The sequence below is a fragment of the Saccoglossus kowalevskii genome, chromosome 2 (assembly GCF_978046115.1).
Source record: "Saccoglossus kowalevskii chromosome 2, keSacKowa6.1, whole genome shotgun sequence".
Taxonomy (NCBI): domain Eukaryota; kingdom Metazoa; phylum Hemichordata; class Enteropneusta; family Harrimaniidae; genus Saccoglossus; species Saccoglossus kowalevskii.
In genome coordinates, this window is record NC_140642.1 from 12,982,896 (window position 1) to 12,995,218 (window position 12,323).

At 33.2% G+C, this 12,323-nt stretch overlaps 2 protein-coding genes across 2 annotated transcripts in view; one reads left to right on the top strand and one right to left on the bottom strand.

The window, feature by feature from the left end:
- LOC102810399 (gamma-aminobutyric acid type B receptor subunit 2-like) overlaps positions 1-12,323 on the top strand; it is a 31,106-nt gene that overhangs the window by 7,812 nt on the left and 10,971 nt on the right. Inside the window, exon 3 of the mRNA XM_085504779.1 lies at positions 12,145-12,315. Coding sequence (XP_085360905.1) covers positions 12,145-12,315 — 171 coding nt within the window. The remainder of the gene's footprint in view (positions 1-12,144; positions 12,316-12,323) is intronic.
- LOC146748122 (uncharacterized) lies at positions 6,831-9,022 on the bottom strand. Its single transcript, XM_085506375.1, has 2 exons — positions 8,513-9,022; positions 6,831-7,055 (listed from the first exon to the last, which is right to left on the bottom strand). The coding sequence occupies exons 1-2, from the start codon at positions 9,020-9,022 to the stop codon at positions 6,849-6,851; spliced, it is 717 nt and encodes a 238-aa protein (XP_085362501.1). The 3' UTR covers positions 6,831-6,848.

Consider the following 12,323-nt stretch of genomic DNA (forward strand, 5'->3'; position numbering starts at 1 on the left):
GCTTCTATTTTATGATGCTAGACCACACCGACTGTATGTGGAGCGTACACATTTATTAGAAAATAACATATCATTCTTCAAGCGCATTGACTTCTCAATATTGCGGCCTATATGTGTGATATTCGAAGAAGAAGATGCTGTGGATGCTGGGGGTCCTCTGAGAGAAAATTTCTCTCTGTTTTTTGAAGAAATAGTTTCAGCAAAACTAGATATGTTCATCAGAACACCAACTGGTTATTTACTTCCAACGAACAACAAAAGGTGTATCTATGGTGGACTGTTTGAAATTGTTGGTATAGCAGTTGCAGCGGCAGCAATGAATGATGTGCCATCCATGCTTCCATTACATCCGGCTATAGTGAGTAAAATGTGTAATGAAGATCCAAGTAGTATGATGAAGTTTCTCTGCATTGAAGACGTGCCTGACACTTATGCTCAGCAATTTATTAAGAAGGTAAGATATGTATCTCACACAATCATAAAGTTCCCACATTAAAATCTGCCAACCTAAACACAGTGTCAAGTGTGGACCGTATATAAACACTAGTCACCAAGTATGTCATTGTGTATTTCACTACATGGTCTATGAATCAACTAGTGCTGCCTCATTGTTTCAATTGCTTCTTTTTCATTCAGCATCATTTATAGAGATCTTTTTATTAGATTAAATGCATGTACCAATTTGTGCAGCATGCACTACAGTCATATTGTCCCTGCAAAACAATGTTGTTCTTTTCCAATAAATTCTGGAGTTTCTAAAATTTTGCCAAAACTGGTTACCCACATTATCAAGTGAGTTTAACTTATATCATGACAATCTTGAAAAATGAACAAAATATTGTGACAAAGATTGCAATGAACATGAACTAGATGACTGGTGATACCTTCAGCCATTGAGGCAAATATACCTTGCACAGTTAAAGTGCTGGTTTGAACTTTCTATATCTAATTAACTAACATGGACGTTGAACTTGTTAGGCATACTTTGACCGATTTAAAAAAAAAATGTCTTTTCTCATTTGGTATAAACTGTTATCATGCTGAAATAATCCAAATATTTACAAATTACATTTTTATAGTTGACACAGTCACTAAAACTGACTGGGGACTATTTCATTGAAAATGACTTGTTAACTTGTTATACTAATATCCTAAATAATTTATTAGAGAGTGAATCAGTTGATTATGTAATGTAATTGTATGTAATGTAATTGTAAAATAAACTTGTTTGCAGATAATCTTGAATACATGCTACTACACTCTTCATAAAAGTACAGCTGCACATATAAATCACAAGCATTACAACATGTATATTGAACTTATTCCTTTCTGACAGTCCAAGAAAGGCAAACTATTTTTGGGCTTGTCCAACAAAACTTTGTTTATTCTGCTTATTTACAGATGTTGGAATATGTCTCGAATGATGATCTAACTGAATTGTTGAATGATGAAACCCAACCAACACATTACGTTGATATGTGTGGATGGGATAATACTTGTATAATCACAGTAAGTTGTATTTATTTATTTATTTATTTATTTATTTATTTATTTATTTATTTATTTATTTATTTATTTATTTATTTATTTATTTATTTATTTGTTTGTTTGTTTGTTTGTTTGTTTGTTTGTTTGTTAGTTTGTTAATAGCAGTAGCAAATCACCCACCCAATTGTTGCTGCCACATTGTTATGAAGTCCAACTCACAATTAAATGATTTTTTAGTCCCTGTTCGGACACAGACCGAAAACGGGGACTTATGGTCTATGTGTTCATGCGTGCGTCCTGACCTATATCTTAGAAATGCCTGGGCCGATTACATTCAAACTTCACACATACATCATACATAATATTATACTTATGCACATCAATTTGTTTCATGATCTGATTCAAGATGGCTGAATGGCAACCTTTTTTGTGCTGAAAAATCATCAGAATCTAGCATTTAGGGAAGGATTTTGTTCAAACTTGGTACATATGTTGGACATTATAAGACCTTGATGCATGTCATTTTATTTTTCAAATCGAATTCAAAATGAATGACTGGTGGCCATTTTGTTTTAATGAATGCTGTTCTAGAGCCGTATTTCTGACTTGCTTTGACTGATTATGTTCAAATTTTATATATTCATTATACATCATGTTATAAATATACAGATGTATTCAAAATGGCTAACAACTAGCCATTTTGTTTTAATTAATGCTGTTCCAAAACAATATCTCCCAATATGGACAAGTACTTGTTTAACGATCAGAAACAAGATGAATGAATGTCAATCATTTTAATGTTAAAAAATCATCATAATTAGCTTTTGGATCCATATCTCTGACATATTTATGTTCCAACTATATCACTATAAACAAAATTAAGTTTGATAACTAATGGGGACTGTGCCATGCATGGCTTGTGTTTCTCTAAAATACATCCCTCTACCTTCTAGAATCAAAAAGGGAGCTTATTTCATGGTAATGTCTGTCTGTGTGTGTGTGTGTGTGTGTATGTATGTATGTGTGTAGGTATGCATGCATGTCTGTCTGTGCATGAAATATGTTCAACTGATCTATCTTGAACTAAAATGACTTGGATGAATGAGTGGATGAGTCTCAACTTTCATTAGTGTCAGTTGCCACTTGCAGTGTAAAAGCATATGCTAGAAACTATATACCGGTAGTTTTGACAGTTTTAACCTATGGAAGGAGTTATGATTTAAAGCATTGAAAGTATCAGTAACTATCACCCTTTTTTTCAGCTTTCAAACCGTCATGAATTGGCCTCGTACATCATTGAGTATTCCATTATTGGGCAGAGAGAAGAGGCTATTAAGCATATTTCCAAAGGTCTCTCCAAAAATGGCTTTTTATGTTGTTGCAAAAGGTCATGTATTATGAGTGTAATAAGCGTAAGTAATGTTACCTCAAAGAAGCTGTATGATGCCACCAGAACTCAGATTAACAATATGAAGAGTGAACATTCATCAGATATAAACAGTGATGCCTATCGGACTGTTCTATATGTAGATAGGCTTCTGAGTGAAATAGGTGAGTGAATGCATGTAGGTATAGATAGGTAAAATGTTGCCAGCAAATTGCACTTAATTATATAAGCCATTGCTACCTATAAATTTATGAATTTACCAAGCTATATATGCTAGTCTGCTCACACAAATGCATTTCTGTTGGCAATACTACGGTACAAACAAACATAACTAGGATTTATGTAAATGCATTTGTTAAATGAAAATAATGTTGAAAACTAAATAAATACTGCACCCATGGGAGAGCAGTATTGATTGTAGTTGCATTCATGCACAGTTCCTTAGCATAGACTAATTCGTCAGAAGTCTTTGTTGAGACAACATGCATGAATGTTTAACCAGTGCTATAAACCAGTAAGTACAAGCTAAATCTGACCTGTTTTTAAGACCCGGTCTGCACTCATAGCATTGGCTAACAAAGTATTCACAATTTGTATTCAATGTCCAAAAGGTTTGCAATTCATTTTGGTATGCCATATCCGACATGACAATCAACATGAGCACATACATGGATATTGTTCAAAAAAAGGAAATAACTGACAATGAGACTTTACTACTTCATCCTATTTGATATTGTTTTATTACTGTATACCTTCTTGGTACTGTACTATATAATCATAGTTAAAGGGACTAAAAATTTGTATATTCTTAAGTTTTGGCGTACCTTTGGTTACTTTGAATCTGGAATCTATTCTAGCAATAATACATTTGACAAATTTCAGATGCCCCTACTGACAACCTGTAACATTCATATGTAATTAAAAGTTTAGTTTGAAATAATAATTCCACTTCCTAATCAATATATGTTATTATACTTCTCACTCACAGTATCAAATTTATTTGTTTACAGATGACCAAGATGCAATTGATTTGGTCTGGTTTGTAACAGGGACACCAACAATTATGCAAAGCAGACCATCTGTAATGGAAATAACTATTAATAATTCAAGAACAGAAACATCACCAATCGCAAATACTTGTAATGCCACCTTACTTATGCCATCAACATATTTGAGATATGAAGACTTTAAATATAACATACTTGAACGTGTTCAGCTAGGATTGGGACATTTTGGTATGGCTTAATACATTGCCTGCTGAAAGCCACCACAGATAGCTGTAGTAGCAGTATTTTTCATTAAACTTCAAATGTTGGAGTACAACTAAATATATCTGCTTAGAAGAACTTCAGCCTAACTGAAAATGTTTAACATTGATTCTCATACACAGTATCATGTATCAACATATTTTGTGGTCTGTGTGTGGTGCATGCAGTAAGTTTATTCTGTACTCAAACATTTGTAAGTTTATACATGGACACACGAATGAGCTTATAATATAGATACAGTATAGCAACATTCTGAGGAGAGTTTGGAGCTTTTTCAAATTTGTATCTGTTTGTTTAGTTCTGTTGTTGACTACATGAAGCTATATTCATATTGGTGATCTGTCACTCTGTCATCTGTCCAACGGTCTGTTTGATGTTTTTTATAAAAACTTATACTCTTATGAACCATAGCTTGTAATGGTCTCAAATTTGCTGTTGATTGAGTATGTGCACATTATTTCACGGTTCATATTAGAAACTCTTATATGCTATGTATTGTCAAATGTTATGAATTAATCATTCCGTTCTACTGCCATGGTTGATCACCTTGCTTCACTTCATTTATGAATTGCAACACATTTTGCATAAGAAATGTTTTCCACAATATGTGTATATTATTGATGCATTTTCTTCTAGGTTGAAAAGAAAACTTTTAATCCCCAACTGGGCATGATTATATGTTTGATTCCATTTGTCAGTCTTTTATTTCTTATGTTGTATTTCTTTAGAGTTTTATAGACCAATTATTCAAAACTTGGTAACAGCTGTCTGAGATGGCTGACAATTTTATCTTTTTTTGTGCATAATTCTGCTTATATCTCAAATTCACATAGTCCATTTAGAGCCAAATTTGGTACACAGACATTTGCGTTCTAGCACATCACCAAGAATTGACCCTGTTCAGTCAAACTTGACACACAGAATACATCCTGGAATAGACTTCATTTGTTGACTCGTTTCAAGATTGCTGAATAGTGGACATTTCACTTCCAACAAATTACAAAAACATTGAACATTTTTGTCATCCCAGAACTTTATAGTTGGGAAATTTTGTTTGTAATCTTCTGACGTGTCAAGTAGTATGTGTACTGTAACACGTGTTAAAGCTGAATGTACAGTATCTTCAAGATATCCACATCAGATGTCTTGCACAATAGTCAAACATTAAGCAGTTCCATGCACAGTATTAAGTTCAGATATGATTTTAGGTCTAGTTACTCAAAATTGAGAGAATTTTAACAAAGTTTTGCCAACATTACAACTTTGAATTGCTTTTCATTATAATTGATTCAGTTGACAGTGTAGAACTGGAATTCGCACTTGTTCAAAACATAGAAGAGAGCTGGTTTTGATTTGTTTATTGCAAATCACAAGTCTTTAATTGTTCCTAATTATCTTGTTCATAATTTAATTGTTACTAATTGTTCTTAATTTAATGTTTTCATGATTTGATGTTCATCAGGGATAAGTTGGTATAAATACCAGTTATTACACTGATTTTAGTCAAAATATTTACAGGTTATGCCCATTTGTGCAGTGTACAGTTGATTTTAAAAACAGTGAGCAGTATCAAACAAGTTGTCCAAGTAGTAGGGGTGAAGGGTACTCTCCTGAATTTGAGGTATGCTCCGCAACAAGTTGATTGGCCATTGGGGCATTTTGATTATAAAAATAGCTTTGTGCTTTGTTGCTGCAAAATCATTGAAAAATCTCAAATTTATCCGGATGCATCTACAGTCGTTTCAGTTGGAGTATACATGTACCTCCCTCCTTGTTGTTTATTTTCTCCATAAAATATTATATAAAGTAAAAATCTGACCAGTGTTGTTGTAAACAGTTTATTATACAGACGGCAGGCTAATGAAACAATGTGAAACAACAGTTGTGAACCTGTTTTCAAGATATGAATATCTTTGATTAGTCTGGCATGTTCACACTGTTTACAGCAATTGAATGTTGCAAAGGTTTACAGTAATATGAACATTTAAAGTCATTGGCGCATAGTTATTGCAGTTTTAGCTCATGTCACAGTACCATCAAGTGACCTACATATTTACTATATTTTTATACATGGCAAAGACACATTAAAGTTGTGATAATCACTGTACATAATGACCTAATTCAGGAACATATTCTCTGTTGTGTTTAAATTTACATGTTTATAATGTACAATTTGTAACTTTATTAGTTTTTTTATCATAAGTGTTGATAATAAACAAAGGAGTTGTTACACACATGTTCAGTTTAAATACAAATTTGTCAAATCATAGTCTGGCATTTAATATACCAATGAACAACAATACTGTTTTCAGAAAAGAGCTTCTCTGTTTTAGGGACATCAACTGGTGAAGCATTCATTCTGACTAAAATCTAAATCAGCAACTTAAATTTCATTGATTCTTCAAGAATGAGTTTGTATAAAGTTACTGCTCGAAAATACTTAGTGAAAATGAGTTAATAATTAGATAAATTAGGTTTTGTCACTGCATTGGTCTGTGATAAATTACCCCAAATTATATGTATAAAATATTGGAAAACATGTTCTACATGTGTCCGTGCACTGAACAGCACTGCTGATTATGTACTTGTCAAATTGAGACTTAATATAGTAACATCGTATAACCTAGAAAGTACTTAAATGGCTATACAAATTAATTACTTTATTTAGCACATTACAATTAAATCATGGAACACGCAGACACAGTCTAAAATTCATTAATTGTCTGCAATGCCATTTGATACAGATCTGTTCCAAAAACATTACTTTGCTGCAATGGGTCTATTCGTGCCTCCAACAGACGAATCTGTGCTGAGGTAATATCACATTCAATTGTTGGTACATCAACATTTGGAATATCATCATCAGCTGGAGTAGGACCTTCCCAGTCTATTCCATAAGATGATAACTCTGTCTGCAAAATGAAATTTAAACAACATAAATTGTGACTTTCACACAATTCAGAGACAAAGTTAATTATCAAGTTAATGCCCATAATATACACAAAAACTGCCCAAATTATCACAATAGCAGATCATCCGGGGGCACAATTTGCTCTTCTAACAGATATTATATTGAATCATATAAGTTGAGTGAGATGCATGTCCAAACAGAAAGTAGCTGGTGAACATATGCACTAATTAGGTCAATGATACTTCCACATTTTTTACTCCTGTGTGCGAAGCACACAATGGGAGTCTTTGCAGTTACCCTGTCTGTATGTGTGTGTGTGTCCTTCTGTTCCACTGATATCTCAAGAACCATACATTGTTTTTTTATGAAACTTGGTGCATAGATGCGCAGATTTGATTAGGTTTTAGTAGAAACCATGCATATTAATTACCTAATTTGCATGATAATTAGCTCATTTTTAGCTGTTCCATAACTGTTCCACTGGTATCAAAAGAACTACTCATTGGATTTTGATGAAACTTGGTTCATAGATGCTTTGAACTAATGCCAGGTTTTGATTAGTTTTGGGTGAAAATCTGTGCATATTAATTACTTAATGTGCATAATGATTAGTAAATTTTCGGCTTTTCCACTGATACCTCAACTACTAATCATCACATTTCAATGAAACTTGGTACCTAGATGTCTTAGGACACTGCACAGACCTAGTATGTTTTAGGGTAATATCAGTACATATTGATTACCTAATTTGCATAATAAATTAATTTTCAGCTTTTGATATTTCAAGTAGTAAGCAATACATTTCAATGGTACATAGATACTGAAGGACTATGCAGAGATCGATTGTTTTGGGATAATATTTGTGCATATGAATCACCTAATTTGCATAATTAGTTAATTTTCGAATTTGCACATACATCTCAAGTACTAATCACATTTCAATATAACTTGGTACATAGATCCTCTAGGACTATGCAGAGATCTGATTAGTTTTGGCGTAAATAATTGTGCATATTAATTAACTTATTTGCATAATTATTTAATTTTCAGTTTTTTCACTGATATCTCAAGTACTTATCATCACCTTTACATGAAACTTTGTACATAGATGCTCTAGGACAATGTACAAATATGATCAGTTTTGGGTTAAAATCTGTTCATATAAATTTTCTAATTAGCATAATAATTCATAATTGTTCTGATCACATTTCAATGAAACTTGGTACATAGATGGTCTGTTACATTGCACAGACCTTATTAGTTTTACACTCTGTTCATTTTAAATTTTCTGATTTGCATAATTAGTTTTCAGCTTTTCCATCAATATCTCAAGTACAAGTAATTTTGAATTAATATTTACTGTGTCTCTAATACACTCAGCACACGGGAGTTCTTTCTAAACTTTCTTTGATCAGTCATTAAACCCGCTAGATGATATTGTCTGTGTTTATTACTTACATTTGTGCTAGGTTCAAATGCTTCTGTAGCTTCAGTACTAGAAGAGGCTGCGATATTCAGCAGTCCGGACACCCAAAGTTGATTGGGAGACATGTTCCCTTCTGTTGTTCTAATTGGGTGTTGATTCCAACTTGCAGAAAACATGGACAAGTGTCTTCTTATACGTGGTAAATACACATAATGTAAACAGAATAAATGCATATCATTACATGAATCAAGCAGACCCTGGTCTTCGAGAGCATAAAATGTATTATAAAATACATATAAGCACCCACAAAATACATCACGCCATAAGCGCTCAATACGTTGATTGTGTATACTTTTTCCTGTGATATGACTACCTCTCCCAGGTCCTCTGTCTGGGTGCAAAAGCATATACTTTGCAATTTCAACGTTTTCTAATCCATGATCAGATCGCACTCTAGACGGTACACCATATTCACACACAGCTGACATAAAGTCCTCCAGTACTGTGAATGCTCTGTTGTTGTCATTGCACTGTAAATACATAATTCTACGTGAATATCCGTCTATGCCACCATGGATCACAAATCTCCAACTGCAATAAAATTAGAATGAAAGTATAATGTGTGGTATGTTTACACAGTACCAGGTACATCAGTATAATGTGTGGTGTATTTACACAGTACCAGGTACATCAGTATAATGTGTGGTGTATTTACACAGTACCAGGTACACCAGTATATTGTTTGGTGTATTTAGACAGTACCAGGTACACCAGTATAATGTATGGTGTATTTACACAGTACCAGGTACACCAGTATATTGTTTGGTGTGTTTATACAGTACCAGCTACACCAGTATATTGTTTGGTGTATTTAGACAGTACCAGGTACACCAGTATATTGTTTGGTGTGTTTATACAGTACCAGGTACACCAGTATATTGTTTGGTGTGTTTATACAGTACCAGCTACACCAGTATATTGTTTGGTGTATTTAGACAGTACCAGGTACACCAGTATATTGTTTGGTGTGTTTATACAGTACCAGGTACACCAGTATAATGTATGGTGTATTTACACAGTACCAGGTACACCAGTATATTGTTTGGTGTGTTTATACAGTACCAGGTACACCAGTATAATGTGTGGTGTATTTAGACAGTACCAGGTACACCAGTATATTGTGTGGTGTGTTTATACAGTACCAGGTACACCAGTATAATGTATGGTGTGTTTACACAGTACCAGGTACACCAGTATATTGTGTGGTGTATTTACACAGTACCAGGTACACCAGTATATTGTGTGGTGTATTTACACAGTACCAGGTACACCAGTATAATGTGTGGTGTATTTATACAGTCCAAATCCAAATTAAATTGCAATTTTACCGTAGTCGTATGTTCTACCTCTCTGTGGATGGTTTTATTTTCAGCTATATATTATGTCCACTCTCGGATATTGAATTGTCCATGTATACATAATTTATGTTCCTTACCGTATTAACTTGTGATGTCCATCTATGTGCCATAGAGACAGTGGTGCATACACCCTGTATGCACGCCTTGGCGTTGAAAATATTTCTAGTGATCGCAAAAGAACTCCAACAGGGTCGACCCTGTGTAAACTAAGTCTCATTCTCTGTTGCTGGACTCGTAACTCCATACTTCGGAGGAAGCCTGTCATACGGCGATAACCACAATTTGGAAAATCGAGGATGATTTCTCTTATAACGTCATCCAACTGAATGTCGGAAATATCAGAATATGTATCTCTTATTTTGATGTCAAACTTACTCATGCGTCTTTTCACCGTCCGCTCACTTACACACAGTAACCGGCTAATATACGGAATAGTAAATCCGGTATCGACTAGGTATATCAACTGATCCTTCGTAATACAATATGGAGGTCTTCCTCTTCCAGATAGTACTTCTGTGTCCACACAATATCCTTCGAATACATCATTGTTCAGGGCCGCAAATGTTTCATTGACCTCGCTTATATCGCTCAAAACAGAAGACATATCACAGTAGTAGGAGTTAACTTGCGAACAAATACGCTTCAAACTGTTGAGCTTGTATTGAATGCTATCATAATTCATACGATCTTCATCCTCAATACACTTCAAAACATCGCTAAGCAAAAGATGTACCCGCCTAAGAAGGAAGTGTTTACCATCCATGGCAGCCATGATGTTTACCATCAGTAAAGGTGGTTCAGTATAAAACAACGCCTTTTACTTTTTCTTGTCAACGTTTAAGAATTACGCTTTTAAATAAGCTGGTTTCTTTAATTGTCAGTCTATATGCTTGATGTTTTATCGATTCGCAGTTCTATTTATTTATTTATTTGTTGTTTTATAAATTTTTCTATTTGTTTATTTATTCTTTTATTTTTTGTTTTATTATTTTATTTATTCTTCTATTTTTAATTTATCGTTCTATTTTTCAATTTAATCTTTTATTTATTATTTTATTCTTTGATTTATTCTTTTATTTTATTATTTTATTTATTCTTCTATTTTTAATTTATCGTTCTATTTTTCAATTTAATCTTTTATTTATTATTTTATTCTTTGATTTATTTTTTGTTTTATTATTTTATTTATTATTTTATTTATTCTTCTATTTTTAATTTATCGTTCTATTCTTGAATTTAGTTTTTTATTTCTTGTTCTATTCTTCAATTTCTTCTTTTATTTATTGTTTTATTTTTTGATTTAGTCTTTTATTTATTTATCTATTCTTTTATTTATTCTTTTATTTATTTATCTATTCTTTGATTTATTCTTTTATTTATTGGCGTTTTTCAATTTTGGCCCTAATGACACACCATACCATTCTGTCGATGATAAAAAGATTCTATGAACACTGTGCTAAAAAGATTCACAAATCCAAGTTCGTTAGTTGCACTGGTTTGTTCTTAGTCTGCAGCAGACTCTATGAATAATTTCAAGCTTCTCAGATTATCCAGTATGTCGTGTTCATTAAGGTTGGGCAATGTTAATCCATTTCAGAAATCAATTATATATTTTGAAAGTATTCGCCATTCACTCGCTGTTTTAGAATAAAAAATACGTATTTTGTTGACCAACTTAACTATGGATACTGTCGCGAAAAAAATACCCCACCTTGTGGTTTTGAGATAAGATCCTTTGTGCGGGAACATTATTACGCTGATGCATTTATAAATAAATAATTATAAGCAAATACCCAGTTTGTGAACCGTTTGGAAAGAATTTGTGACCAAACATCACTTTGTGTTCGCTTTAAAGACTAGGCAATAATGTTCTTATGCTGTGAAAAATTTGAAAGATATATTTTTATATACGAAGCCTCATCAACTTAAACCCCGTATTCTGAATAAACAAGTCAAATCTTAAACATCATTCTTAAGATCACCTTCAGTTTCCCGCTTTTATAAGTTTTTATATACCTCAGAAAATATATCTTTTATTAGGCGTCCAGAATATTGCGATGTTCAGGGTAATCCCGGGGGGGTAATCTCACTTCAGCTTAATCCGCTCAATTAGAACACGACGAATGACATCACAAAAGATGTTCACAGGGATTATCACTTCCTGTAAAACTGTATTCACTTGACAGAGAACTCAATACAACTATATATCAATTTTAATCTTCAAGGTTTTCTACTTTTTTTTTCAGCTTTCTTATTCGGCAGCTTCCTCAGCACTTTCAAACAGAGAACAATACCCTACTTTTTTTCGAACTTATCTTCCGGATGCGGCGTATAATCCTGCAAGGATAAGACTAATGAGGGACTTCGGATGGACTAGAGTTGCTACTATTCACGAAAACCATGACCTTTTTTCATTGGTGAGTCA

Coding starts and splice junctions, on each gene's coding strand:
- LOC146748122 (XM_085506375.1), bottom strand. CDS start 9,022: ATGTATTTACAGTGCAATGACAACAACAGAGCATTCACAGTACTGGAG. Junction 7,056..8,512: donor CATTTGAACCTAGCACAAAT/GTAAGTAATAAA, acceptor TTCATTTTGCAG/ACAGAGTTATCATCTTATGG.